At 42.0% G+C, this 23,014-nt stretch overlaps 1 protein-coding gene across 2 annotated transcripts in view; it reads left to right on the top strand.

Annotated features, from left to right (window-relative positions):
• The first annotated feature begins 619 nt into the window (after nt 1-619).
• Nucleotides 620-23,014, top strand: part of Clnk (cytokine dependent hematopoietic cell linker) — a 169,791-nt gene continuing 147,396 nt past the window's right edge. The window contains exons 1-2 of one of the 2 annotated variants that reach the window (XM_060365389.1): nt 620-823; nt 15,797-15,849. In XM_060365389.1, the coding sequence (XP_060221372.1) occupies nt 15,839-15,849 (11 nt within the window). In that variant the 5' untranslated portion in view covers nt 620-823; nt 15,797-15,838. Of the gene's footprint in view, nt 824-15,731; nt 15,850-23,014 lie in introns of those variants that run through there. The other variant, XM_060365390.1, reaches the window with a different exon arrangement.

Consider the following 23,014-nt stretch of genomic DNA (forward strand, 5'->3'; position numbering starts at 1 on the left):
CCAGATTCATCCCCCTCCCCGCAAAAATATAAACTTCTTTGAATTTATTTGAAATAATATAGGAATTTGTTGTAAAATTTAACATCAATAAAATCCATTTAAATAACACTAAATCATCAAAGACCATTATAATGGGTACTCAAAAAGGGCAGCTTAAATGGACTAAGGTTAAGGAAGAAACAAATTGACATATATTGCGTCTCTTATAATGTGCTACAAATATCCTGCATGACTTTGATTACAGATATGAGAATTACCTATGAAATAAATGGCAAGGGGCCAAAGATCACACAGGCAATAACAATCACAGCAAGAATGAGAGCCAACCAGATCTCCCCTGAGTCTCAGTGCTCTCTGAATAATCTTTGAGGGAATCTATGAGACTGAGGGGCTTAGGAGGTCATTGCAATATCCAGTCACAAGACAACCCCTGTCTACTAGGAAAATCTCACTTTGAGCTCATCAGCAGTCTGCTGTCATATGTTCCGATTCTTGTGAAGGGCTGAACAAGAATGTGCATGACTTAAGGTCAGCTTTGACAGCCTCCACACATTCAGGGCTAGTACCACAACTCACAAAGAGGAAGTCTGGCCTGCTACCAGGCCGGACTGCCCAGCTCTGTGGCTGCATACTCAGGAAACCAAAACTAAAAAGTGCATAGAAGGAGGTCTCTGCTGAAGGACTCTGCTGGAAGGAGAATATATTTCAATCCCTATCCTGCGTATTACCCGGTCCTTGAGTTCTTCAGGATGCGATGGCGGACACCCTTTGCAGAGCCCAGATGTCTCAACACTGAGCCCTTGACTGAACGCAAGCTGACCAGGTAAACTAAACAGAATAGCTTTGTTTTAGAATGTTTCTCATGGTCCTCACTGTCACAGTGATCATTAGAAAGAGCTTCACAAAGGTAAAGTTTTCTTGACATGAAGGCCTGGACATTCCATATCCCATCAAATGAGCAAAAAGGAAGCCAGCTCCTTCAGCCAAGCTTTGAAGATCCCTTCATTGTACTGGGAAAGATTCCATATGTTTGCCCATAAATTAATGTAAGACTAAGGCTTTTCAGCCTATTTTTCCTGGAGCTTAGATGCCACCTCCCCTCAGCCTACATTGCTAAAGTCAAAAGACAGAGTCTGTCACAGCTTGTTAAAACTCCATTAGAGCAGCCTCCCTAGAAAGGTAGGAGGCCATTCACTGGAGAAACTTACTCCATCAGCTGTTAGATAGGTGGGGAGATAGATAGATAGATAGATAGATAGATAGATAGATAGATAGATAGATAGATAGATAGATAGACATTCTAAGCTAATATGGTTTTCCTTTGGCTTTGTTGCAGAAGATGTAGGCTTTAGAATAAGGCAGAGCCCTTCCTTTCCCAGGACAGGGGAGCCTGAGTTAGATAAAGCAGGGATAAAATGCTTACCCTTCACTGGTGCCTGGAGGCATCTCTTCCAGGTTTTTCTCAGAAGATAGTGACAACAAACTTCAGCAAGTGGGGGAAAAAAACATAAGAATTGCCATCAAAGTGTAGGCTCTGGTTTAAGAAGAGAAATATGACTGGAATTTATTGATACTAATTTACAGTTTTTGTGAGTGTCAATCCTCTTGTCTAAATTCTGGCACAGCCCCATTCCTTCAGTGATGGTGTACTTTGATTTCTGGGACTCAGGCAAACTACAGGGGATGGTCATTTTGAACACCAGGAAGACAGTGGTAGCTCTGGCTAATTGGAGGAACAGCTTGGAAACCTTTAGAAATCCTCCCAGAGGCCTCACATAAAGTGTACCCTAGAGAGGCATGAAGGGAAAGTGCATTGATTTAACTCAGGCTCCAGCCAGCCACACTTTCTGCACTAACTCACTTAACTCTCCCACCGAGCCTTGAGCCTTAGGTATCTTGTTCTCTGGGTTCATAGATGGGAGATTGTGTGGTCCAAGGATCATGACCAAGATTGTTTACACAGCAAAGAACTCATTAAACAGAATTCAAACTTAAACTCATTTCATCCAAGGGCTTTTTGCTGAAAGTGAGCTGTGTATGTTTGCAGCTTTGTAGAATGTGTCCTTGAGTCCATTCTGGGGTCTTTTCTGAGCCCAGATGTCTGTAAGGTAGCACTTCGGCTCCTGCCTCCTGAGAAGATGACCTCTCAGATGACTCCATGAACTCCATTATAAAGCCAAGGGCTATCACTTTCAGTTCCATCTGGTCAGCTCTATCCTATAATTTGGAGGACACCATTTGGGGGACTCAATCAAAGCATTGATTGAGTCATGTTGCCTAGAATGTGATGCTGAGTGGGTCAGGGTCCTAACAGTGCCACTCTGCTACTTTGACTGAGTATGTCCTTCTCTCTCTGATCCTCAATTCCTGTATTCTAAAAGATATCTTTGTCTCTCCATCTATCTCTCTTTCTATCTCTATCTCCCTCATTCCCTCCCTCCTTCTCTCTCTCTCTCTGTGTGTGTGTGTGTGTGTGTGTGTGAGAGAGAGAGAGAGAGAGAGAGAGAGAGAGAGAAAGAGAGAGAAAGAGAGAGGAGCACAGGTCATGGCATGTGTGTGGAGATTAAAAACAAATGAGTGTTTTGGTCCTTGTCTTGCAACTTTGAGGCAGTGACTTCTTTGTTGCTTCTATGCAATGCTAGCTGCCCAGGAGTTTCAGGATATTCTCTTGTCTCTGATCTTATCTCACCCTACAAGTACTGGGATTACAGTAAGTCTCTGCTCCAGGCTTTATGTGAGTTCTGGGAATTTAAACAGAGGCCCATGTGCTTCCATGGCAATCACTTTTAGCCACTGAGCCATCTCTACAACCCAATTCTTCATCTTTATAATAGGACAACATCAACAAAGACCCAGATTAACAATTACTTAGTATTGACAATATTTTTTATTAAGTGAAGTGCTGCACATACTTGACACTTACTACATGGTCATAATCATTAGTACATATTCAGTAAACATTTTCTTTTGTCTCTGCCAGTCCCTTTTCTGATCCCAAATCAAATCCAACTTCATTTGTAAACATTGCACAACCACTGTGGGTTTTACTTTTGTGTATCAATGTACAAATATGTCATTTAAATAACCTTATTAGAGAATAGCAATATACCAACATTCCATAGCCTGGAATAGCCTTTGTGTACATGTGTCCTCATTTAATGATCTTAACAAATTAATGAAGTATGAAGGGCAAATGTTATTAGAGCAGCAAGAAATATTAAATCTAAAACTCAGAGAATATTTTGGTGAACAGCAAGGTAAAGCAGAAAGAACAAGGGCTTTGAGATTTCCCCCCTAAACTAAGCATGACTCTAGCATGTGAGAGTCCCCCCCTAAACTGGGCATGAGTCCAGCATGTGTTCAAATGCCTTTGGGCAAGTGGATTAGACTCTTTGGTTTTATACACTTCTGGTATTTTGTCATCTTGACACTTGGTGGGTTGCTGTGAGGTTGAGAACAAATTTAGCCACAGGGTCTGACGAGGAAGAGATGAGATGCGCATCAGGTATGTTAATGGCAGCCACACTGTATCATGCCCAAGTTCAAAAGCAGGGTAGCAGAATGTGAACTGGAAGCATCCTGTTCAGGATCTTGCTACATACATAAGGCAGTCAACATTCCTCACCACAATAACTGTTAAGTTCTGTCTAGGGCAGCATTCACCCAGCCATGCCTATCATCCTAGCAAGAGCAAGTATGTGCCTCCAAGGGATTGAATTATTAAACAGAGAAATGATGCAAGCCCAGCTTGAAAGGTAGCCAAGAATGACCTTGAATTTCTAAGCCTCCAACCTCAACCTCCCAAGTGCTGAGCCACACACCCAGTTTCACGCGGTGCTGGGAATCCAACCCAGGGAGTGCTACACACCAGGCAAGTGCTGTCCCAACTGAACAAATCCCCAGCCCTGTTCCAGTTAATTGTAAGCTTGTCTTCCAAATACCATCGATTCGGATGGTCATGTGAGAGGAGGCCATGCATCAGACAATGACCACTCCCTAATCCTCGTAGTTTAGTGGGTGTACTTACTGTACTTCATTCAAGAAACACCAAGGGTCTGAGCTTCTCCAAGTCCTATCCATTTCACACAGAGGTCAGAGATGACACCCCGGTGCACCCAAGCCCTAAGTTCCTGCCTTGTACCCATTTCTAAAGCCCAGCTGGCTACATCCAGGGGCACAGTCACACATAAGTTAACCTTTCCTTTTCACTTTTAATTAAAAATACAGTTGCGTATATTGGTGTGGTTAAAAGGCAACAATGTGATTCGTGAATACAGTGTGGATGGGCTGGGGAGATGGCTTAGTTTGTGTTTGCCACACAAGCATGGGAAACAGATCTTCGGCACCCGGGTAACAGCTGGAGACAAGCCAGATGTGGCAGAGCATGCATGCAATCCTAGAGCTGGAGAGGCAGAGACAGGAGGATGCTTGGGATTTGTGAGCCATTAATCTACCTGAATTCATGAGCTCCTGAGTCAGCGAGAGGTCTCTTCTCAAAAAAATAAAGAGCAATTGAAGAAGACATACGAAGCCAACCTCTGACATCTGTGCACACACACACATGCAGAGACAGAGAGAGAACACTTAAAAGAAAACAATATGGAATGATGAAAACCACCCCCAGTTCTTGCTTTTTGTGGTAAGAGCAGTTAAAGTTCCCTCTGGTGACTGTGAGACCCACAGCATGTTCTTCACCATACCCATGGTGCTATGTGTACAACTCCAAGGAAACTATCTTTCTCTCCCCATCTAGTGAGGCAGTGGGTCCTTATTATCACTTTCTGTCAAACTAAACAATGGCTTTTATCATTTCCAGAGATAGAGTCCTAGAGGATGTTTGTTGACTGAGGGTGCTTCCCACACACACTTACACACACAAACACACATACACATACACACTTTTTAAACTTAAACATCTCCTAAATGTAGGCCACTAGTGTTTTCAAAGTACACACTTCAAGCGTTACTGGTAATTATCAGACTCTTACTTCCCAAATGCCTGAACACAAGAAATGGTATTCCACTGTGTTTGGATGTCCTACGAGCTGAGATCAGCATAAAGGTGAAGTTTCACTACCGTTTGTTTGAGATTGGTCATTGTTCTCTGATGGATTTACTTTCAATCATCTCTGAGAGGGTGAAGTACCATGGACACCCTAGTGACTGGCATCTTTTCATCGGCTTCCTTCTCAGCACTGGCAGAGGTCAAGCCAACATTCCACCCTGGCACTGTGACTTTGTGCAGCCACCTGTGATGTTAGCATACACTGAGTTGTACTTTCAGACTCTTAGCGTGTTTATTCCCAGAAGTCATCCTTACAGGAGACCATGTCACTGCTCTGAGGTCACTAGGTGGGCACAGAAACAAAACTGCCATTGCAAGAGAGGGTTTGCTGAGCCACTGATGGAATGAAGACCTGACAGGCACTAGGAGCCTTCTGTCCCACGACAATTAGCAGATGCTTAGAGACCAGGGTGTTAAAGGCCCCTCCCCTCACTTATAAACAGGGCTCGGACTTCTGATAAACTCCATCTCTGAGTACTCCCCTACAGTATGTCTCCCCATTCCCTCCTCCAGCCTGTTCTCTGTTTCTGTCTGCATTCCCACTCCCCTGTCCATCCACCTTTGAAGAAAGTAATGCCTGGATTTCAATCCAGACCCTTACTTCTCAGGAGTAAGATTTTAGGCTTGTTATTTAACCTCTTGACACCTTAACTTGCTCATTATACAATGGATTTACTGTGCCTACCTTTTGGTTTTGTGGTGAGAAAATAGAGTTATATTTAAAATTTCATTCTCAGTGGCTAGTAATTATTAACACAGAGAGAATAATAATAGGTATTGCTCTTAGCTGACTTATTTTATATTGAGATCAATGGTTCTCAACCCATGAGTCATGACCTCTTTAGAAGTCCAACAACCTTTTCATATGGGTTGCCTAAGACCATCAGAAAATACAAATATTTATGTTACAATTCTTAACAGTTGCAAAATTACAGTTACATAGTAGCAACAAAAATAATTTTATGGTTGGGGGTCACTAACTCATGAGGAACTGTGTTAAATGGTCACACCATTAGGAAGGCTGAGAACCACAGCCCTAGATAAGCCTTCGTTTCTCTTGTTCAGAATTTTGACCTAAAGAAGTTCTATAGACTTTCTCAGAGCACAAGCCTCTGCAGGGCACTATTTTAAGGTGATTTCTATAAAAAGCTAATCTCATCATATTCACATTTATTTTTATCATTCATCTGTCAAGGATGTGGTGATGTCTTAAAATTCCTCAGATGTACTGACCCTCTGAAAAATTTTAAACTGGGTGCACAGCATACGATTTCCTTTAGAATGTTTTCCTTGCCAGCCTTGAGAAGCATGAGAATCCTTCACTGCACCAATACTAAGATGTGAGTCAATAGTTATCATCCGCTATACTTACACAAGGATCTAAAGTCTGCTACCCACGGGGCTGGAGAGGTGGCTCAGCAGGTAAGAATGCTTGCTGTGAAAGCATGAGGACCTGATCCCAGGATCCCAGCACCTGTGGAAAACGGAAAACAGCTGAGCATAGACAGGCTTGTCTGAATCCTACCTAGCACTGTGGCATTGGAAAAGAAGGATCTCTGGGGTTTGCAGGCTGACAGCATAGCTCCAGGTTCATCAGAGACCCTGTCTCAAGGGAATAAAATGGAAAGTGATAGAGCAGGATATCCAACCTCTTCCTCTGTCATTTGCATATATACATAAGAGAAAAAAACAGCATCCAAACTCTTACTAGGTTTTCAGAATATCCCCATTAGCCAAGCACTTGTGTCCTCATTTTTCATGTTGACAGAGAAACTGAGACTCAAATTGTAGAATTCCGCATCCTTGGACTCAAAAATTTCCCTACATCTTGTTAGGCGGGTGAACCTGAATAAAAGAAAGGATGAAGAAATAGTTAACCGTGCTTCAGAAAAGTGAATTCCAAAGTTGGGTTTCAGATGTGCTTTAAGTCACAGATGAAGGGCCGAGCTCATCTGCTCCCACACTGTGCAGTGCATATACAAGGCAGATATGGCTCTAGAGGGCTCTCACTGAAAAGGAAAATGACAGAATTGCTCAGGATAGCGAAATCTGGGTCATTTAGATTGCCGCCATACAATGGAATCTTACTTAAATAGAATGTCTTATATGCAGTTCTGGTGTGTTGCAAATGGCACTGTTATTGTCATCTATTATAGTTATAAATTGCATTATTCCTAGTTCACTGATGATTAAATTACCCACCCATTCATGCTTCTTCTTTGGATTTTTAAAAAAGTTTTTCTATTTATTACAATTTATTCACTTTGTATCCCAGCTGTATTTTCTTTGGATTTTAAGCTTCATGAAATTCTCTTTCAGTTTTTTCTTGTGAAACAATGATGCAGAAAAACAAGTAGCAGACAGCAAGTGCTTAACAAATGACTTTTTAAAAAATGGCAGGACATTCACCTTTGATGATTAGCTATCACTGGGGTGGCATCTACTTTCCATGCCCAGCCTGAAAATTACGGACTACAAATAGCAATCCTTGCATCTTAGTTTCTGTCCTTTTCCCAAAAATTTTCCTTTAGTATCACCAAGTGAACTTATTGATGAATTAATATAAAAATAAATCGCAGTTGGAGACATTTCCAATTAATGTAGGCCTAGCAATTTTAGCTACAATTAGTGGGATTCTGGTATCATTCATAAGAGCCTCATAAAAATGGGGTGATATAAAGATAAATCTTCAAACAAAAATAGAGGACCATCTCAGTAAGATGTATGTGGACTGCAGCAAGTACACTATGCCATAATCTACAAAAAAATGAAAATGATAGGTACATGACTGTTAGTTGATTGATTGATAGATACTAGAGATAGATGAGAGATCAATACTCATATGTTTGATAGTAAATAGATGATAAGACAGACAAACATATAAAGAGAGAGGTATTGATAAATGGTAGATAGATGACAAAAGATAGATAGATAGATAGATAGATAGATAGATAGATAGATAGAATAGATAGATAGACAGACAGACAGAAGGATGATAAAGAGATGATAGAGGAAGAGAGATTGATTAATATATGATAGATGGTTAATAGATAAATGATATGTGATAGATACAAAGATAATAGATACGTGATAGATGACAGAGAGACAGAGATGATAGATGATAGATAGATGTGTGTTTTTGTGTGCTTGCCACAGTATAGTTCTCCTGAAAAGTAAAGTAACTTAAATAATATAAGCAAACAAAAGTTTGAGGAGAATAGAGGGAAGAGAAAAATTAAAAAGAAGGAATGTAAGGAAAAAAAGGATTATAATACAAATTAAGTGAATGAGAAGAGGAGAAAACGAAGGAGTGTGTTTACTATAGAAAAAAAGTGGAAGAAGTAATCCCTGCTTTAGGGACTGTCCCTGCTGAACCAGACAGCAGAAGAGAAAATGGAAATGGCTTTTGAAATCAAGATGCCCTAAGAGTAATAAATTCAAAAACAACCATAGATTGCATCTGTGCGTTAGAGGCCTTTTCAAAATCGTTCTAAAAGAACAAATAGGTGTCCTCCCATGTCTCCTCGGGATGTGTAAGGGAAGTGACTTATTACCAAGACAGTTGCAAAATAACATTTTAAAATATTCTCATGCTTAATAGCAGAAAAACTAGAAAAAAAATCACCTTGCTTCCTCAAAACAATCCATAAAAATAATCTATTTGACTTTTAATACCTCTACTCATTGGAATCCAATCAAATAAAATGTTATAATTAATTAAATTTAGCTGATTGCCCTAGCCAGGGCTGGAATTAGAAATCCAATCAGCAAGCAAGCATTCTCCTCTAAATATGAGCACCTCTAAATCATGACTTCCTAAATTTGACATGAAAATACAAGAAGATTACACAGAATTAGAAATTGTGGGCAAATTAATAAGTACCTACATCTGAGAAATCCTAGTTTCAATATGTTTACTCGAAGTTGCTCTCTCTCTCTCTCTCTCTCTCTCTCTCTCTCTCTCTTCTCCTCTCCTCTCCTCTCCTCTCCTCTCCTCTCCTCTCCTCTCCTCTCCTCTCCTCTCCTCTCCTCTCCTCTCCTCTTCTCTTCTCTTCTCTTCTCTTCTCATCTTTCTCCATATATACATATAGCATTTCTTCCTCAACTCCATCTTTCTGTGTTGGGTGTGATTGTAGAGAGGGAATCAGACATCCCTCGTAGGTATTTTACACAGACCTTATGCTTCAGACTTGACCCAATTTATAATGCACAGCCCCCCCCCCCCCGCCTGCTCACATTGTCTTAGCAACTTGAGGTTTGCTTTTGGCGATTTCCTATATCTGATCAGGTACATTGTCATTAAAATGATGTTTCTTAAACTTTCAAAGAAGCAGAAGTTCGTATTTTCATAAACTTTATCTTCTGGGAATAAATGAGAAGTATATGAAAGCAAAAAAAAAAAATTATGTGCTGTAAAACATGTTTTCACCTCATGAAATATTAATTTTGACCAAGGAAAGTGTAGGAGAACTGTGATAAAAATGTGTCTCTCTAGCTGCTTGGCAGCATTGGTACATTCCCAGGGGACAGCAAGAGTTCTTAAGGATGACAAGGAAATGTGATTCTGCTAGGCTACATATTTTCAATTGTTTAAACTGTTTATGATACCATAAGGGTATTAATTATTTCTGGATTAAGACCCACATGAAAATCCCATCCATTTATACAGTGAGTCTTGGCTTTCCCAACCCATTCTCTGAGACACCAAGTGGGCTTCAAGCTCAGAAGCAGGTATCTCGGTATTAACAGCCAGCTCTAGAGCATACCCTGGAGCTCTTACATGTGCTCTGAGTGTAGAACCCATGAAAGGTTCATACCCATCAAATTCTTCATGTTTCTAAAAATGAGTTTTAACCCACGAAGTAGGTATGTATAGAGCTTATGAAAAATAATCAGAACAAAACGTCATATTCAAAACGTCATATTCAAAACTGGCTTTCCTAACCGGTCAGGCTTCTCTTTGCTTTCAGAAGTGAGCCCAACTGAGCATCTCTTTGCCATGCCCTTTATTCTACCTTGACGGCAAGGAATTGAGCCCCTTGCACTAAATCCCTTCCTATTCTCACATAGTCTCTCTTCTATTCTCATATATGTGAATTATATAATAAATTATATTTAACTATATTAATTGTATATAATATAATATAATGATCATATTACATACTTAATTGTACATAATTATGTTTATATAATTATATTTAATATATTAAATGCAACAATATATTTATATTATAAATTGTACTCTATATAGGTTATGATATATTATATATATATATTTTGTTTTAGGCTGTTCTTTATTACAGTAACAAAAAAGCAAAATAGGACAATATGTTACCCAGGACTGTTGCTTTTGTTCGGAATTGCATTGGCCATTTGGCGTCTTCTCCTTCCCTCCCTCATCAAGCTAGTCTAAATGGAATTGATTTCCTGGTTTCTTTCTCAAACATGTTTATACTAGTATGTAGGAAAGTTTCTAATTTGTATGTTGGTTCTGTAGCCTGTTTATCAGTTCTCAAACTTCAGTCTCATAAGCACAGGAGGATGTAATCTACAGATAGTCATTGTTACAAACAATGATGAAAATTTCAACTGTTCTATTTTGCAAATAAAGACTCAAGAGCCAGAGGCTGGGGTGAAAACCTGGAGCTCAGAGAGGCAGAGAAGGTAACCAGCTAACCTTCCTTCTCAGCTTTAGGTCTGGATGGGAAAAACCCAAAAGTCTCACTAGTACAACTGACAGTCTAGGAGGAAAAAGCCAAAAACTTAAGGTTAATTTAAAGCCCAAAAAGCCAGAGCTGAGGATCTGAAGCCTAAGCTAAAGCCAGAGCTTGAGCTAAAAAGCCCTCCTCCCCCTCCTTCCTCTTCTTCTTCTCCAATCGGTCTTGAATACCCCTCAACTCAAGGTCCCCCTACTCTTTAATCCCTGTCAGCTGGTTTCTTGCTATGCCTCTTGACCTAGGGTTGACTTTATTAGATTCGATATACAGAGAGCTCTTGGATTAAAGGTGTGTGCTAGGGCTGGGTTAACTACACCATAATCACCTATTTGCAATAAACAGAAAGTTCTTGATTAAAGTTGTGTTAGGGTTCAGCCAAACCAAACAATAAACAGGGTTTTATAGTTCACAGTTTTGGGGTTCACAATGGGATCAAATATCCTGAAACAAGTTGTAATTCCATTTCTTCCTTTTCTATTTGTATTTTTGTTTGTTTCTTCTCTTCTCTTACTGCAATGCTAAGATTTCAAGTGCTGTATTAGTAAGGGTAGGGAGAGCAGACACTTTTTTCTCAATCCTCATTTTTAGATTTCAGAAATATATTGGAGAAAAGAAAGCTAAAGGGACTCTACCATTGAAAATGAAACCATAGGTTTCTAATCCAAAGCAAATGGTAAACAGATTCTGGCCCCTTTAAATAAGATTTAGACTTTCAGATACATCCAACCTACCAGGCCCCAAGCCACATGCAATAATGAATATGTTCCAACTAAACTCATAAACTTAAAACATTTTTAATTTGTGTGGCTTTGTTTTCTTTTATGTTTCTTAGCTCTCTGAAAGTTTTATAGAATGTATTTTGATCATATTCCCTCTCCAAATTTCTCCCAGGTCCACCCCCCTTCACCAAACACAAAACTTCATATCCTCAATTATTTTTTTAACTTATCAAGTCCAGTTTGTGCCACTTATAGAAGCTTGTGTTTGTGGACTTTGAAGTGTAGCTAATCTTCCCATCATATCTAAGCTAGTCTATGACCATAACAGCCCACGCATCCAAACCTTATCTGAAATATCTGGGGTATTTAGACTGCCGTCATACAGAGACTGTTGCCCAGACAGTCCAAGAGGACTTTTCCGGGCACAATACCTTTTGCAGCCCAGGTAGATGCAAAGGGCTGACAGAAAACCTGTGATTGTGGAGCTGGTGTCTATGACCATTGGCTATGTACACCATGCTTCTGGAGACTCAAACCTGAAAGCAGCAACAGGTATTTAATTCATCTTCAGGTTCAAGTGTTTGGTGTTTTGTACATCTGTTGTGATATAAGTGTAATCTGAATCTTAGTTTTGCCCCTTTTTCCACTCTGTTCTTGTTTATTTTATGTGAGTCCTTCTGGTTATTTGTCTTCACTTGGACCTATATTCAAAGCAAACCCAACTATAGTAGTGACTGTGATGTTTTAATGATAGTTCCAGTGTTAGCTGCAAGAAAAAATAAATAAACACTTGTGCACTTCACTTGTATCACAGACATCTCCTGTCGTCTTCGCCAATATCCTAATCAATCACTGGTATACAACTACCATGTTACAGAAAAGTAAACAAAGGCACCAAACAACCAAAGAGCCATCACAAAACATACCCAAAGTGTCAGGACCAAATGAGTTTCAAATACCAGGTATGGTTATGCCCTGGAAAACCAGGGACTTAACATTGTGAACATCAGTTTGTCTTCATGTCAAATAAAGATGATTGAACAAACTCAGTGAGTCCTTGTAACATACATAGGGCCTCACAGTACATTTGGTTCTCTTTCTCACAGTACATGTCCAGAAGGAAAGCGTCTTGTCTTGCCTACTCTGTATTATCTGCAGAAAACTGGCAGATGTGCAATTCTAACTGAACCACTTACCACATCCTTTATGAAAAGGAAATCAGATAAGAGTACTGTGTTCTCAGAAGAGCTCCAGACAATCTAGGCAGAGCAGCAAGCTGTGGCCTTGTAGTGGGTAATGTCTGCCTTTGCAGTGGCCTTGCCGTTTGGCTGACTTAGGCTCCTCTGAGGTAGGTCACTCAGACCATCATGAGTTTTACTTTCTACAGTTCCAAAAGAGTTTGGCTCATTAAAAATTACTTTAAAGCATTCTTTGTTCAACATACTACTCACATTGCTCAGAAATCACTAATGGGATGACTTAAACTTTCTCTAATATTTTAAAATACAAATGAGACTTCTCAACTAAATTACAGAGGTTTACATATAGGCAACAAAGATTCTCATCAAACCTCCCTGCTTTCTTCTATGATAGCTATTTCTCAGAGACACTGCAATTTTGTTTTACAGGGAACTCCATTAGAGAAGCCAATAAAATGCAAGAGATTTAATAACATACCTCTAACATTTTAAAGCCATTGTTGTCATCAAATTTGTATGGATTATAGTTTTTAAGGGAACTGTATTGTGCAATGTTTGAGCTAAAAAAGACTTATTTAGCCCAATTGCTTACTCCAGATGAAGAAAATTCGACCAAGCAAGCTCTCATGATTTGTGCAGAGCTACAGTACAGATGGCAGAATTAGGACTTCCCACTTTCCTGATGTGAGCCCACAAGCCTTGGAAGGAACTGCCCTGTGCCTTAGAGCCGTGTACCTAAGAGCTGGCTAAGAGCCAGGCATACAGGGAGTCCTCTGTAGAGAGCTTAATTCCACTTCAGTACCACAACTATGCACAAAGGAACAAAGGGACTATATAAGAAAATCCTCATGCATGGCATCAGACCATTTTTTTCTAGCTAACCGTATTAATATAAATTATTTTTATTAGGTATTAATAGCTTTAACTTTGTAGGATACCAAAATATAACATGATTAATGCTGGTGTAGCTTGCTAACATTATTATATCAATAGTAGTACATCCATACTTCATTGTATTTTCTAGTTTGCAAGACAACTTCATGTACATTAGTTTATTTAACACTTTATAGTGTAAAACAAAGACAATGATGCCACCATTTCTAAGTGACAGAAGACTAAGTCCAAGGCTGCACATCTAGATGGTCACAGCTCTTACTCTTTCCTTGGCCTGGAACTTACATTTGTGTCTCACTGATACAGCTTTAATCCTCTTCTTACCACCACAGAGCAGATGATTTCTGAAGGGTACCATGAATGAGACACACCACTCTGGCAAAAGAGCCACATGTGAACAGAAGCCTAACAAAGGCTCTAGCATTTCTTGCTGTCAGTGCTATAAGGGGAGGCATGGCATGGAGCAATACACAGGGTGTCAAAGGACCTGACCTCAGTCCAAGCTGCTCAGTAACTTTTCTGCAGCACTTACTCTAAGATCACATAGATCAAGTATGAATCCCACCTTTGGAGATGAACTGTCCTTGCCATTCATGAGGAATCTCCCCAAGTTCTTCTACATGCAGTGCCGACATGACCTCTATGGTGGCCCAGCCACCTTTAAAAAGCCCCTGTGACACCCCATGCAGTCTACGGCCTGTGTACCTTCGCCAAGAATACCTTCTTATCTCTGAGCCGAGAAAATCTAGACTTCTTCAGCAAGACCTGGCTCTAGCTCCAGCTTCAACTACCATGAGAAGAGCCATCTCCTTCCCACGGCACAGTTGGCACCTGTTGTGCTCTGTCTTGGATGTGTCTATCTTTACATTGTACCTTAAACCACCATCATCTCCTTACAGGGGTGAAGAAACTGCATTAGCTTTCACTTTAGAAGCATCTTGCAGGCAGGGGTTGGATCTCACTGGGTACAATACTTACACAGAGCCTTCAGTCCATGGGGGTTGGATACATGGATAGATAAAGAGATGGGTAGACATATGGCATTGTGGACTTAAGCTATGTGAGACTTGTTGATGTGCAATATGGTGACACCTTTGGAAGCAGAATCTCTGAAATGGGGTTCTGTTGGAGAGAGGTGTACATGGACACATAATCAACCATGTGAGCTTCATTTTCAAGCTGTGAAATCCACTCTCTGCCCTGTCCTACTTGTCAGGAGCCCCAGGGGTCTAATGGGCATGAATAGGTATCAATGGTTCCTTGCTCCTGAAGTCTTCTTGACTTTAGCCAATGGGAGACATCAGGGCAGAAGGAGCACGCAATGGCTATTTTTATCCACCCTCTGGAGCGCCATCCTGAAGCTGCCTCAGTTGAAAACATCAGCTGCTCCTCCACTCAGTCACTGAATCCCAGTCGCCCTCCCTTCACCCTTCTCAGCAAAATGACAGCACCCCTTTCTTCCACCCCCAGCTACCCCACTATCTTTTGCATCCCACCTGCTCACAATTTTCAAAAGTTTCACATTACAGTATTCTGAAATTCTTTAATAAGAGGACTGTTTCTTGCTGGACCTCCAGAAAATGCAGTGAACTATCCTGCATAATTCCCCGAGTCTTTGAATAGATTGAACACGGTCATTGATGTAAAGCACTTACCGCATGCTCCCAGCGTCTCTGCTGCTAATTTATATGGTAAATGCAGCTAATGATCCCTCCTCTGAGGGTGAATACTGGGCTCAAGTAAAATGTGATGCAAAGCGGTATGTGTACAAATGAAACTTCCAGTAAATATTTTATGGAAAAGTCACAGGGAAGTGAAAAGCATCCCTTTTCCAGCCTGCTTCGGCAAGCCTGTGGACTCCTCGGAGCAGAGCCAGGGAGCCAGGGCTAACGCTCCCTAGGTGCCCAGAGAAAGCGTACAATTGCACGCAAGGGAAAACCAGACTCAGTGCATGTTTGCTCAGCTCCCCAGGGCAGATGGGATGAACGCTGACAGAAGGAGGACAGCATGTACGCGGAGGGGGGCCCTCCCCAACCCTGTGCCAGAAATAAACCAATTTTTGACCTACATTGATTTGCTTCCTCTCCCCTCCTCTAAGCCAGCACCTGCATCAAATCCTACAAAGAAGCAGAGATAGCATGTTCAACAGAACTAAAACATGATGCGTAAGGTCCAGTAACGAGTTTGTTTTTGTCTCCACAGGCTGAGTTGAAGATCCCTCTCATTTGCCAGGAGCCAAGGACCATGAACAGCCAGTAAGTACCACACAGTACTTTGAACTCTAACTCCTATCTTCTAAGGCAGTGATTCTCAACCTTCCCAGTGCTGTGATGACCCCAACCATAAATTTTTTGTTGCTACGTCATAACTGTAATTTTCTATTGTTATGAATCCTAATGTAAATATCTGATACGCAAGCCCCAGAGGTGGGTGTGTCCCACTGCTTGAGAACCTCTGTCCTAGAGAAGACAGAAGCCACAAGACATATGATACAGCAATAGTAGCGTCATCATGCTCTAGTTGGAAGGGATGTCCTAAGAAACAAGGTGTTCTGTGTGCTTGGGTGTTCACTTGCTGCATTTTTGTGCACAGGACACTTGTTCTGATCCACCATCGGTGTGAAGCTAGAACAGGACTGGGAAGTCCAGAACGGAGACACCAGACACTCCTGCAGAAATGCCAAAAGTCACTCACAGCCAGTGTGTGATGGTATCAATAATCACCCAGTGACTCCCACAAGATAAAACGTAGAACCTTGCTTTCTCTGTGCGCAAAGCTGGAATAAGTGGGGGGATTGGTTAGGATAACCAAACGTGTATAGCCGTGTCTGTGAATATAGAGGAAAAAGGAGCAGTCTTAAATGCATAAGGAGTATCTACAATGCAAAAGTAACACCTTCAATGAGAGAAAATTGATGTGCTGTGGCACTTAATTTGGGCCATCAATTTGGTTGGACTAAGAAGCACAGGGCTGGCCAGGCCTGTGATGCAGTCTCTAGAGACAGCTAGATCCCGAGGGCTCCAGCTTAATGAATGGAGCAATCCCCTGATGGTTCAATAAATATGATTGGTGGTACTGGGAGGTAGCAAAAAGTAAGAGGTGGGCTTACTCAAAGGAAGTAGGACCCTTTTGGGTGCTATGTCTGCATTGACTTCTTCCTACATTTCTTCTCTCCAATTCCTAAATGCCTTGGTATGGAGTCTCCTATGTCACACCTTATCCATTGTGATGGCCAGGTGCATAGGAAGCCACAAGCAGAGTGAATTTTTTCTCCCTTTAATTTTTCTGTCAAATATGTTGTCACAATGTTGTAGAAAAATGACAAATACAGGTACCAACTCTGAACTTTGTTTACGTAGATATTTATCAACCTTACTACTTTTTGACTTGGGTACATGGCCTCATTGATCTGGTGCAAATTGTTCTCAGGTTGATAATACCAGAGAGAATGTGTTGAAGTCAGCCAGGTGTCTAACAATCTCTTGCTCCATCACTTCACAGCTGTGTGATCTCGGGGGAGTTATCTAATTCTGTGGATGGCTGAGAAATTACAGAGCCTTCTGAAAAACAGGATATGGCCTAGAGTAGGGAGAACAACTTGGCTCTCAGTGGCTCTAGGCTCCCAGAGGAGTACTTGGTAACACACAGAAAATGGTTCTATTTGGCAAACAGATGCTGGGTTAGAGCAGGGTACAGCTATAACCAAAGGAAAAGATGTGGTACCATGAGCACCCACAGACTCCATGGGGGTCAACGTTGAGTAGCCTAACCTCACCAGAAGGCTCACTAGAAGGGAGAACTGGATCTCATCCTCGACCCCTATTCGCACTGCAGAGGAATGAACAAGGGACTCCTTGGCATATAGTCCACAGAGGGGCTTGACACCTGGACCACTGTTCAGGTCACCTTTCCTGTCTGTGACTACAGCAGGTGTATCCTTATAACATCCTTAGTATCTCTGAATTTCAGCATCCTTGGCCAGTCTTTGCCTGGAAAGGAACAGAGTATAATAGTGGAAATCCAGTCCATGACAATGGGAAGAAGGAGGCTGGGGAATGGGAGGGAGGTAGTACCATTATGATCTGTGGCTTCACTAAAGGGGATGAGTTCTCAGACCCCAAACTATGCTCTGGGATAAATGTAGCAAAATGTAATTTTACATACTGCATGTTCATTAGAGCTTTGTGGTTAAGGAATAAAGCACAAGGCAAGTGCCCAAGGACTGCTGTAACAAACTACCCCAATCAGGGACACTTAAGACAATAGAAATTCAGCGGGTAGAGATGGCACACACCTGTAATCCCAGCACTCAGGGAGGCAAAGGAGGGCAAATCTCTGTGAGTTCATGGCCAGCCAGGTCTACAAAGTGACTCCAAAATAACCAAGGCTACCCAGTGAAGCTGTCTTGAAATAAAGCAACAAATATAAATAAATAAATTTATTTTAAGAGAGACCATAGAAATGTATTCTTTTTTAATTCTGAAGGGTCCAAGTTCAAAGAGAGGTCTTGACAGAGTAGTGCTAACTCTGCAGGTCCTTGTGGAGGGTCCTTTCTGCTTCCCCCCAGCTTCTGTTGGCTACCAGGATTCCTTGGTTTGTGGTTCCATTGCTCCAATCCCATGCTTTTCTAATGACATTCTCCTCTTCTGCTTGTCTCAGATCTCCCATCGTCTCTATAAGGACACTTGACATTTAATTTAGGATTTACCCAGATTAACCCCAAATTATTTCATATCAGAATCTTCAGTTACATCTGCAAGGACTCTTTCTAAAATAAGGGAATACTCACAAGTACCAGGAACCCACATGAGAATATACTTCAGAACCACTTGCCAGGCTATGTTCAAGCAGGCTTTATTCTCAGGCCCAGGTTCCTTTTGGGGAACAATGTGGAATTTCATTGGCCTTCTGTGAGTTCCCATCTAACTGGTAGTTGAGATTCTCTTCCCTTGGTCGCTCATTCTGTCTTGTGAGGATGCCTCTTCTATTGAGAAGGAAGTTCATCCCTGTCAGGCAGATTTGGAAGTTTGGTTTTGGCTGAATGCCTATCATCTTGGGAATGGCTTTTCAAAATACTTTCTAAAGTGTATCTTAATGATTTCTGCCTTAAAGTACCCTAGATATGAAACTGATGATAGCTACCTAGGATGACACTGCTACCACCTCATATGCACTGGTTTTCTCTGGGGATAAGTTGACCTGGAGCCACCCACTTACCCATTTGCCTGTCCTATACCTCAGCAGTCAGAATCTGCCTTGCTCTGTTATGCCCAGTTGGCTAACCCCAAAAGACCAGGAATAAACTCCACTCTAAACACATGAGGGTTTTTTAATTGTATACGTGTTCAAACACTGGGACACAAACTTCCTGTGGAGACAGGAGAGGAATGCGGCCCCCCACGGTGAATCAGGTTTTTACAGGGCAAAACCAGAAGCAGGGACTTACATGCTTTGGCATTACATGATTGGGTAAGGGAAACTGACTTTTGAAATGATTGGTCCACTTTAGGCACCAAGACCACCAACAGTTCTGGCCTGGTCATATGGGCTGGTTTCCTAGCAACTGTATAATTAGTGGGCAGGGATAGAATGCATTAAGCTAGTTTCTTTTCTCAGGTGGCAGGAGCTTTAAAATTTTTGGTCTCTCAGCTCCATTCCCAGAACTTGGAGTATGTGTATCTCCATCAATGTAAACCTGCCTTCACTCTTTCCTCTTCTGTATGCTCAGATCAGCTAATCCATATAGAGTTGCTGCTGGTCAGTCCTAAACCAGTAAAAGAACACTAAAGAACAACCACACACACACTCACACACATACACATACACATACACATACACATACACAGAGAGAGAAAGAGAGAGAGGCACACACACTTGAGAAATGCATACAGCAGCAATACATAAATGAAAGCTAAGTTGCTCCTGTATGACCTCTGCTGTTCTCACCACCCTGTTATGCCCAACTCTTGTGGACCCCAAAGACCACCAAGGAGCTATGCAAACTCAGTAGGGTCTTTATTAGAAGCTCAAGCTTGGGCCCACACCGTCACTGACACAAGGGTTCTTGAGTGTAGAGCCCTGTGCTCAGGAAGAAAGGTTTTTTTTGTTTTGTTTTGTTTTGTTTTGTTTTGTTTTGTTTTTTTAGGATTACAGCACAGTTTGAGAAATACCAGCTTAGCAGTTACACATTTGGGTGACATTCAGCAAGGGCAAGCTTGTTACAAAGTGATTGGCTAGCTAACATAACTAACATTGAGTGAGCCATCCACAGACCTCAAGAATATTAGGTATTTCTGTGCCTTGAATGTTCTACTACAAGGTCGGTAGTCTGCCCAGCACTGATGCCTCACCCTGAGATAAGATACCTTCCCATTCTTGTGGTTACCTACGGACTATTCTTTGCGTAGGGGATTTTCTGGTCTTGTTCCTGGAATTGATGACCTATGGCCTAGTTCCTGGAACTGGTGATTTGGGGGAGGGGAGCAGGGGAGATCAGGCCTGGTCTTCTCAGTCCGGGGTTTTCTGACCAACTGTCCAGGGTTTACTGACCAATGTTTCCTGTGGGATTCTATCACTCTAACCACAGACTGCATCAGCATTGTCATTACCCTGGAGCCTGTAAGAAATACAGAATCCCAGGCTCCAAGCCAAGCACCTTGAATCAGAATCTGAGCTTTTTAAAGATTCCAGAGGTGCTGGGCTAGACCACAATTCCTACTAGCACATCTGTGGAAGTGCCTTGCCTCCCACACAGAGAATGTGCTGTGCTGCTCTGGGCTTCCCCCACACACACACACACTCACACCGGGAATTAACTAGCAGATTCTAAACTTGAGAGACATTAGAATTATAAGGCAAGTTCCAGGAAACAATCTCCACCAGAACACCAGTGTGCATTTGTGCTCATGATTCTTCAATGTGAAATTCTTCACAAGTCTATAACAGAGTTCCAAATGACCTCTGAGGCTGGGACCCAATTCCTTACTCTCTGTGTTCCCCGGCGTGGGTTGCTACCAGGAAATGCCTTGCCTGGGTGACTCATAAACAACACAAATACATCGTTCGCAGTTCTGCACCCTGGGCAACCCCTGTACAAGGTACAGGCAGGGTTGGTCTCCAGCAGGAGTCGTCTTTCTGGCTCATGGCTGAAATCTCTTTTTGGTGTTCTTACCTGGGAGAAAGGACTGGAAGGGTGTCTAGGGTCTCTCTTGTGGAGGCATAAATGCTTCGTGGGAGCTCTGCCACTGTGACCTGATCATCTCCCTACAGTCCTACATCCTGTCCTTTCCTACCCTCACCTTTGTGGTTAGATTTTAACCTATGGATTTGGAGGAACACGAACTGAAGAGACTCTGGTCAGCTCTGTGGTAAGGGAGCACAGTTCTGGCAGGCCTTGCCCTTCGCCCATTCCCTCTGCCTTGCTGAAAACCATTAGATTACATTCTTAGAGCTAGCCCCTAAGGTCCATTCCCTTATATGGCCACCTCTTCCCTCTGAGACTGACTATCAAGGTCCAGCTCTCAAAGTATTGAAGTCCAACAATCAAAAACCCCCTTTGGCTCACCTAATTAACATGCCCAGTTAAAATTAAACACCTCATCCTAATAAGGAGTTTTCCCTTTTATCTTTACAAACTACCATTTCCCTATGGGACACATCCATCCCCTCCCTACCTAGAGGCAGTCCTCTGTCCCCCTCAAAGACAAATATCCCTTACCTCTCTCCCTTACCTCTTCTCTCCCCTCTCCTTTGTTCCCTTCTCCTTCTCTAGCACCTTTTTCTTCTGTCTTTGTTCACTGTCCCTGCCCTCTGTCCCTTTGAAGGAAATAAACCTCCTATATGGTGAGAACTTGGTCTTGTCAATCCTGAGCTGATACTTTTCCTTTCACAAACAGTTAAATCATTATGGGATTCTCATTAGGGACTTTTATAGTGAATGAAAAAAAATAAATGAATGAATGAATGAATGGGTAACAGAGAAGTAGACATTATTCACACACACAGGTAAATATATGATTACCTTCCTGCATATTTTACAGGTGCATACACTCATACATTTCACATAAGTACCAAGCACATGCCATACAAGTATCTGTAACATCTTTCTATACAATTCCATCAGTCTATCAAAAGCATTTGCTCACCCATTCTTCATACCAGGCACTGAACAAGGCATATCACTTACAAATAAGAAAGCTAGTCCTTATCCTCCAAGAGCATTTCCAAGTGCTAAGCAAATTATTTTAGCATTATGGAAAGAATGATGGGGGAAAAAGGCTGCAAGAACTTAGAAAGTGCAGATGCTGCAATTCTAAGGGACTTATGAAGTTAGCAAGCTGGTTTGGTTTGGTTTGGTTTGATTTGGTTTGGTTTGGTTTGGTTTGGTTTGGTTTGGTTTGGTTTAATTTGGTTTGGTTCTCTTCTTTTTTTAATTTTTTTTCACAATTTATTCATTATATATCTCGATTAAAGCCCCCTCCCTCAACTCCTCCCAGTCCTATCCTCCCCCTCCCTCTTCCCCTCTATTCTCCCTCCCCTAGTCCACTGAAAGGTGGAGTTCTCCTCCTTTGCCATCTGCCTATAGCTTACCAATTCTCGTGAGGACTGCCTGGATTCTCTTCCTCTGTGGCCTGGGAAGACCACACTGCCAGGTACAAATGATGAAAGTTCAGGCAACCGAGTTCATGACAGAGAAAGGCCCTGCTCTCCTTACTCAAGGACCCACATGGAGACTGAGCAGCCAATTAGCTACCTCTGAACAGGGGGTCTAGGTCCTCTCCATGCACGGTCCTTGGTTGGTGTGTCAGTCTCCTCAGGACCCCCTGGACTCAAGCTTTTTAGCTTTGTTGGTCTCCTTTCAGGTGCTTAAATCTCATTCATAAGAGCAAAGAGGATAGACACCATAAGTGGTGGAAGAGAGAAAACAGGATGGGAGCCTACTATAGAAGCTTCTCTGGAAGGCTCCACCCCAACAGGGGATTGAAGCAGCCAAACTTTGGGCAGAGTACAGGGAGTCTTATGGAAGAAAAGTATGGGAGGGAGAGAGGACTAGAAGGACATGGAGGGGACAGGAGCCCCACAAGGAGCATGCTGTTTTGAACTGGCTTTCTGTGTACCACACTGATGGTTTCCATAGAAATCCACTCAGCTGCATGAAGACCCAGTCCTTGCAGCACGATGGTGCTTTCAAAAGTGAGTACATGAGCCTGCCTGCTGCCCTGACACGCATCAGAGCTGGGAAAAGAAGATTGGAGTTTGGTTTCCAGTGCCCCCTCACTCTTGTTGACAGGCCTCGGAACCCGGGTGCTTTGGCTCCTGGTGTTTCGGTATACACAACATCACTTGAGTGATTCCTTCCTGTCCCTTTCCAAAAAGCCATGCCCTGGCCAGGACCACCTGGAGCCCCAAGCAGGGGACATG

This window comes from Meriones unguiculatus, chromosome 12 (assembly GCF_030254825.1).
Source record: "Meriones unguiculatus strain TT.TT164.6M chromosome 12, Bangor_MerUng_6.1, whole genome shotgun sequence".
NCBI lineage: Eukaryota > Metazoa > Chordata > Mammalia > Rodentia > Muridae > Meriones > Meriones unguiculatus.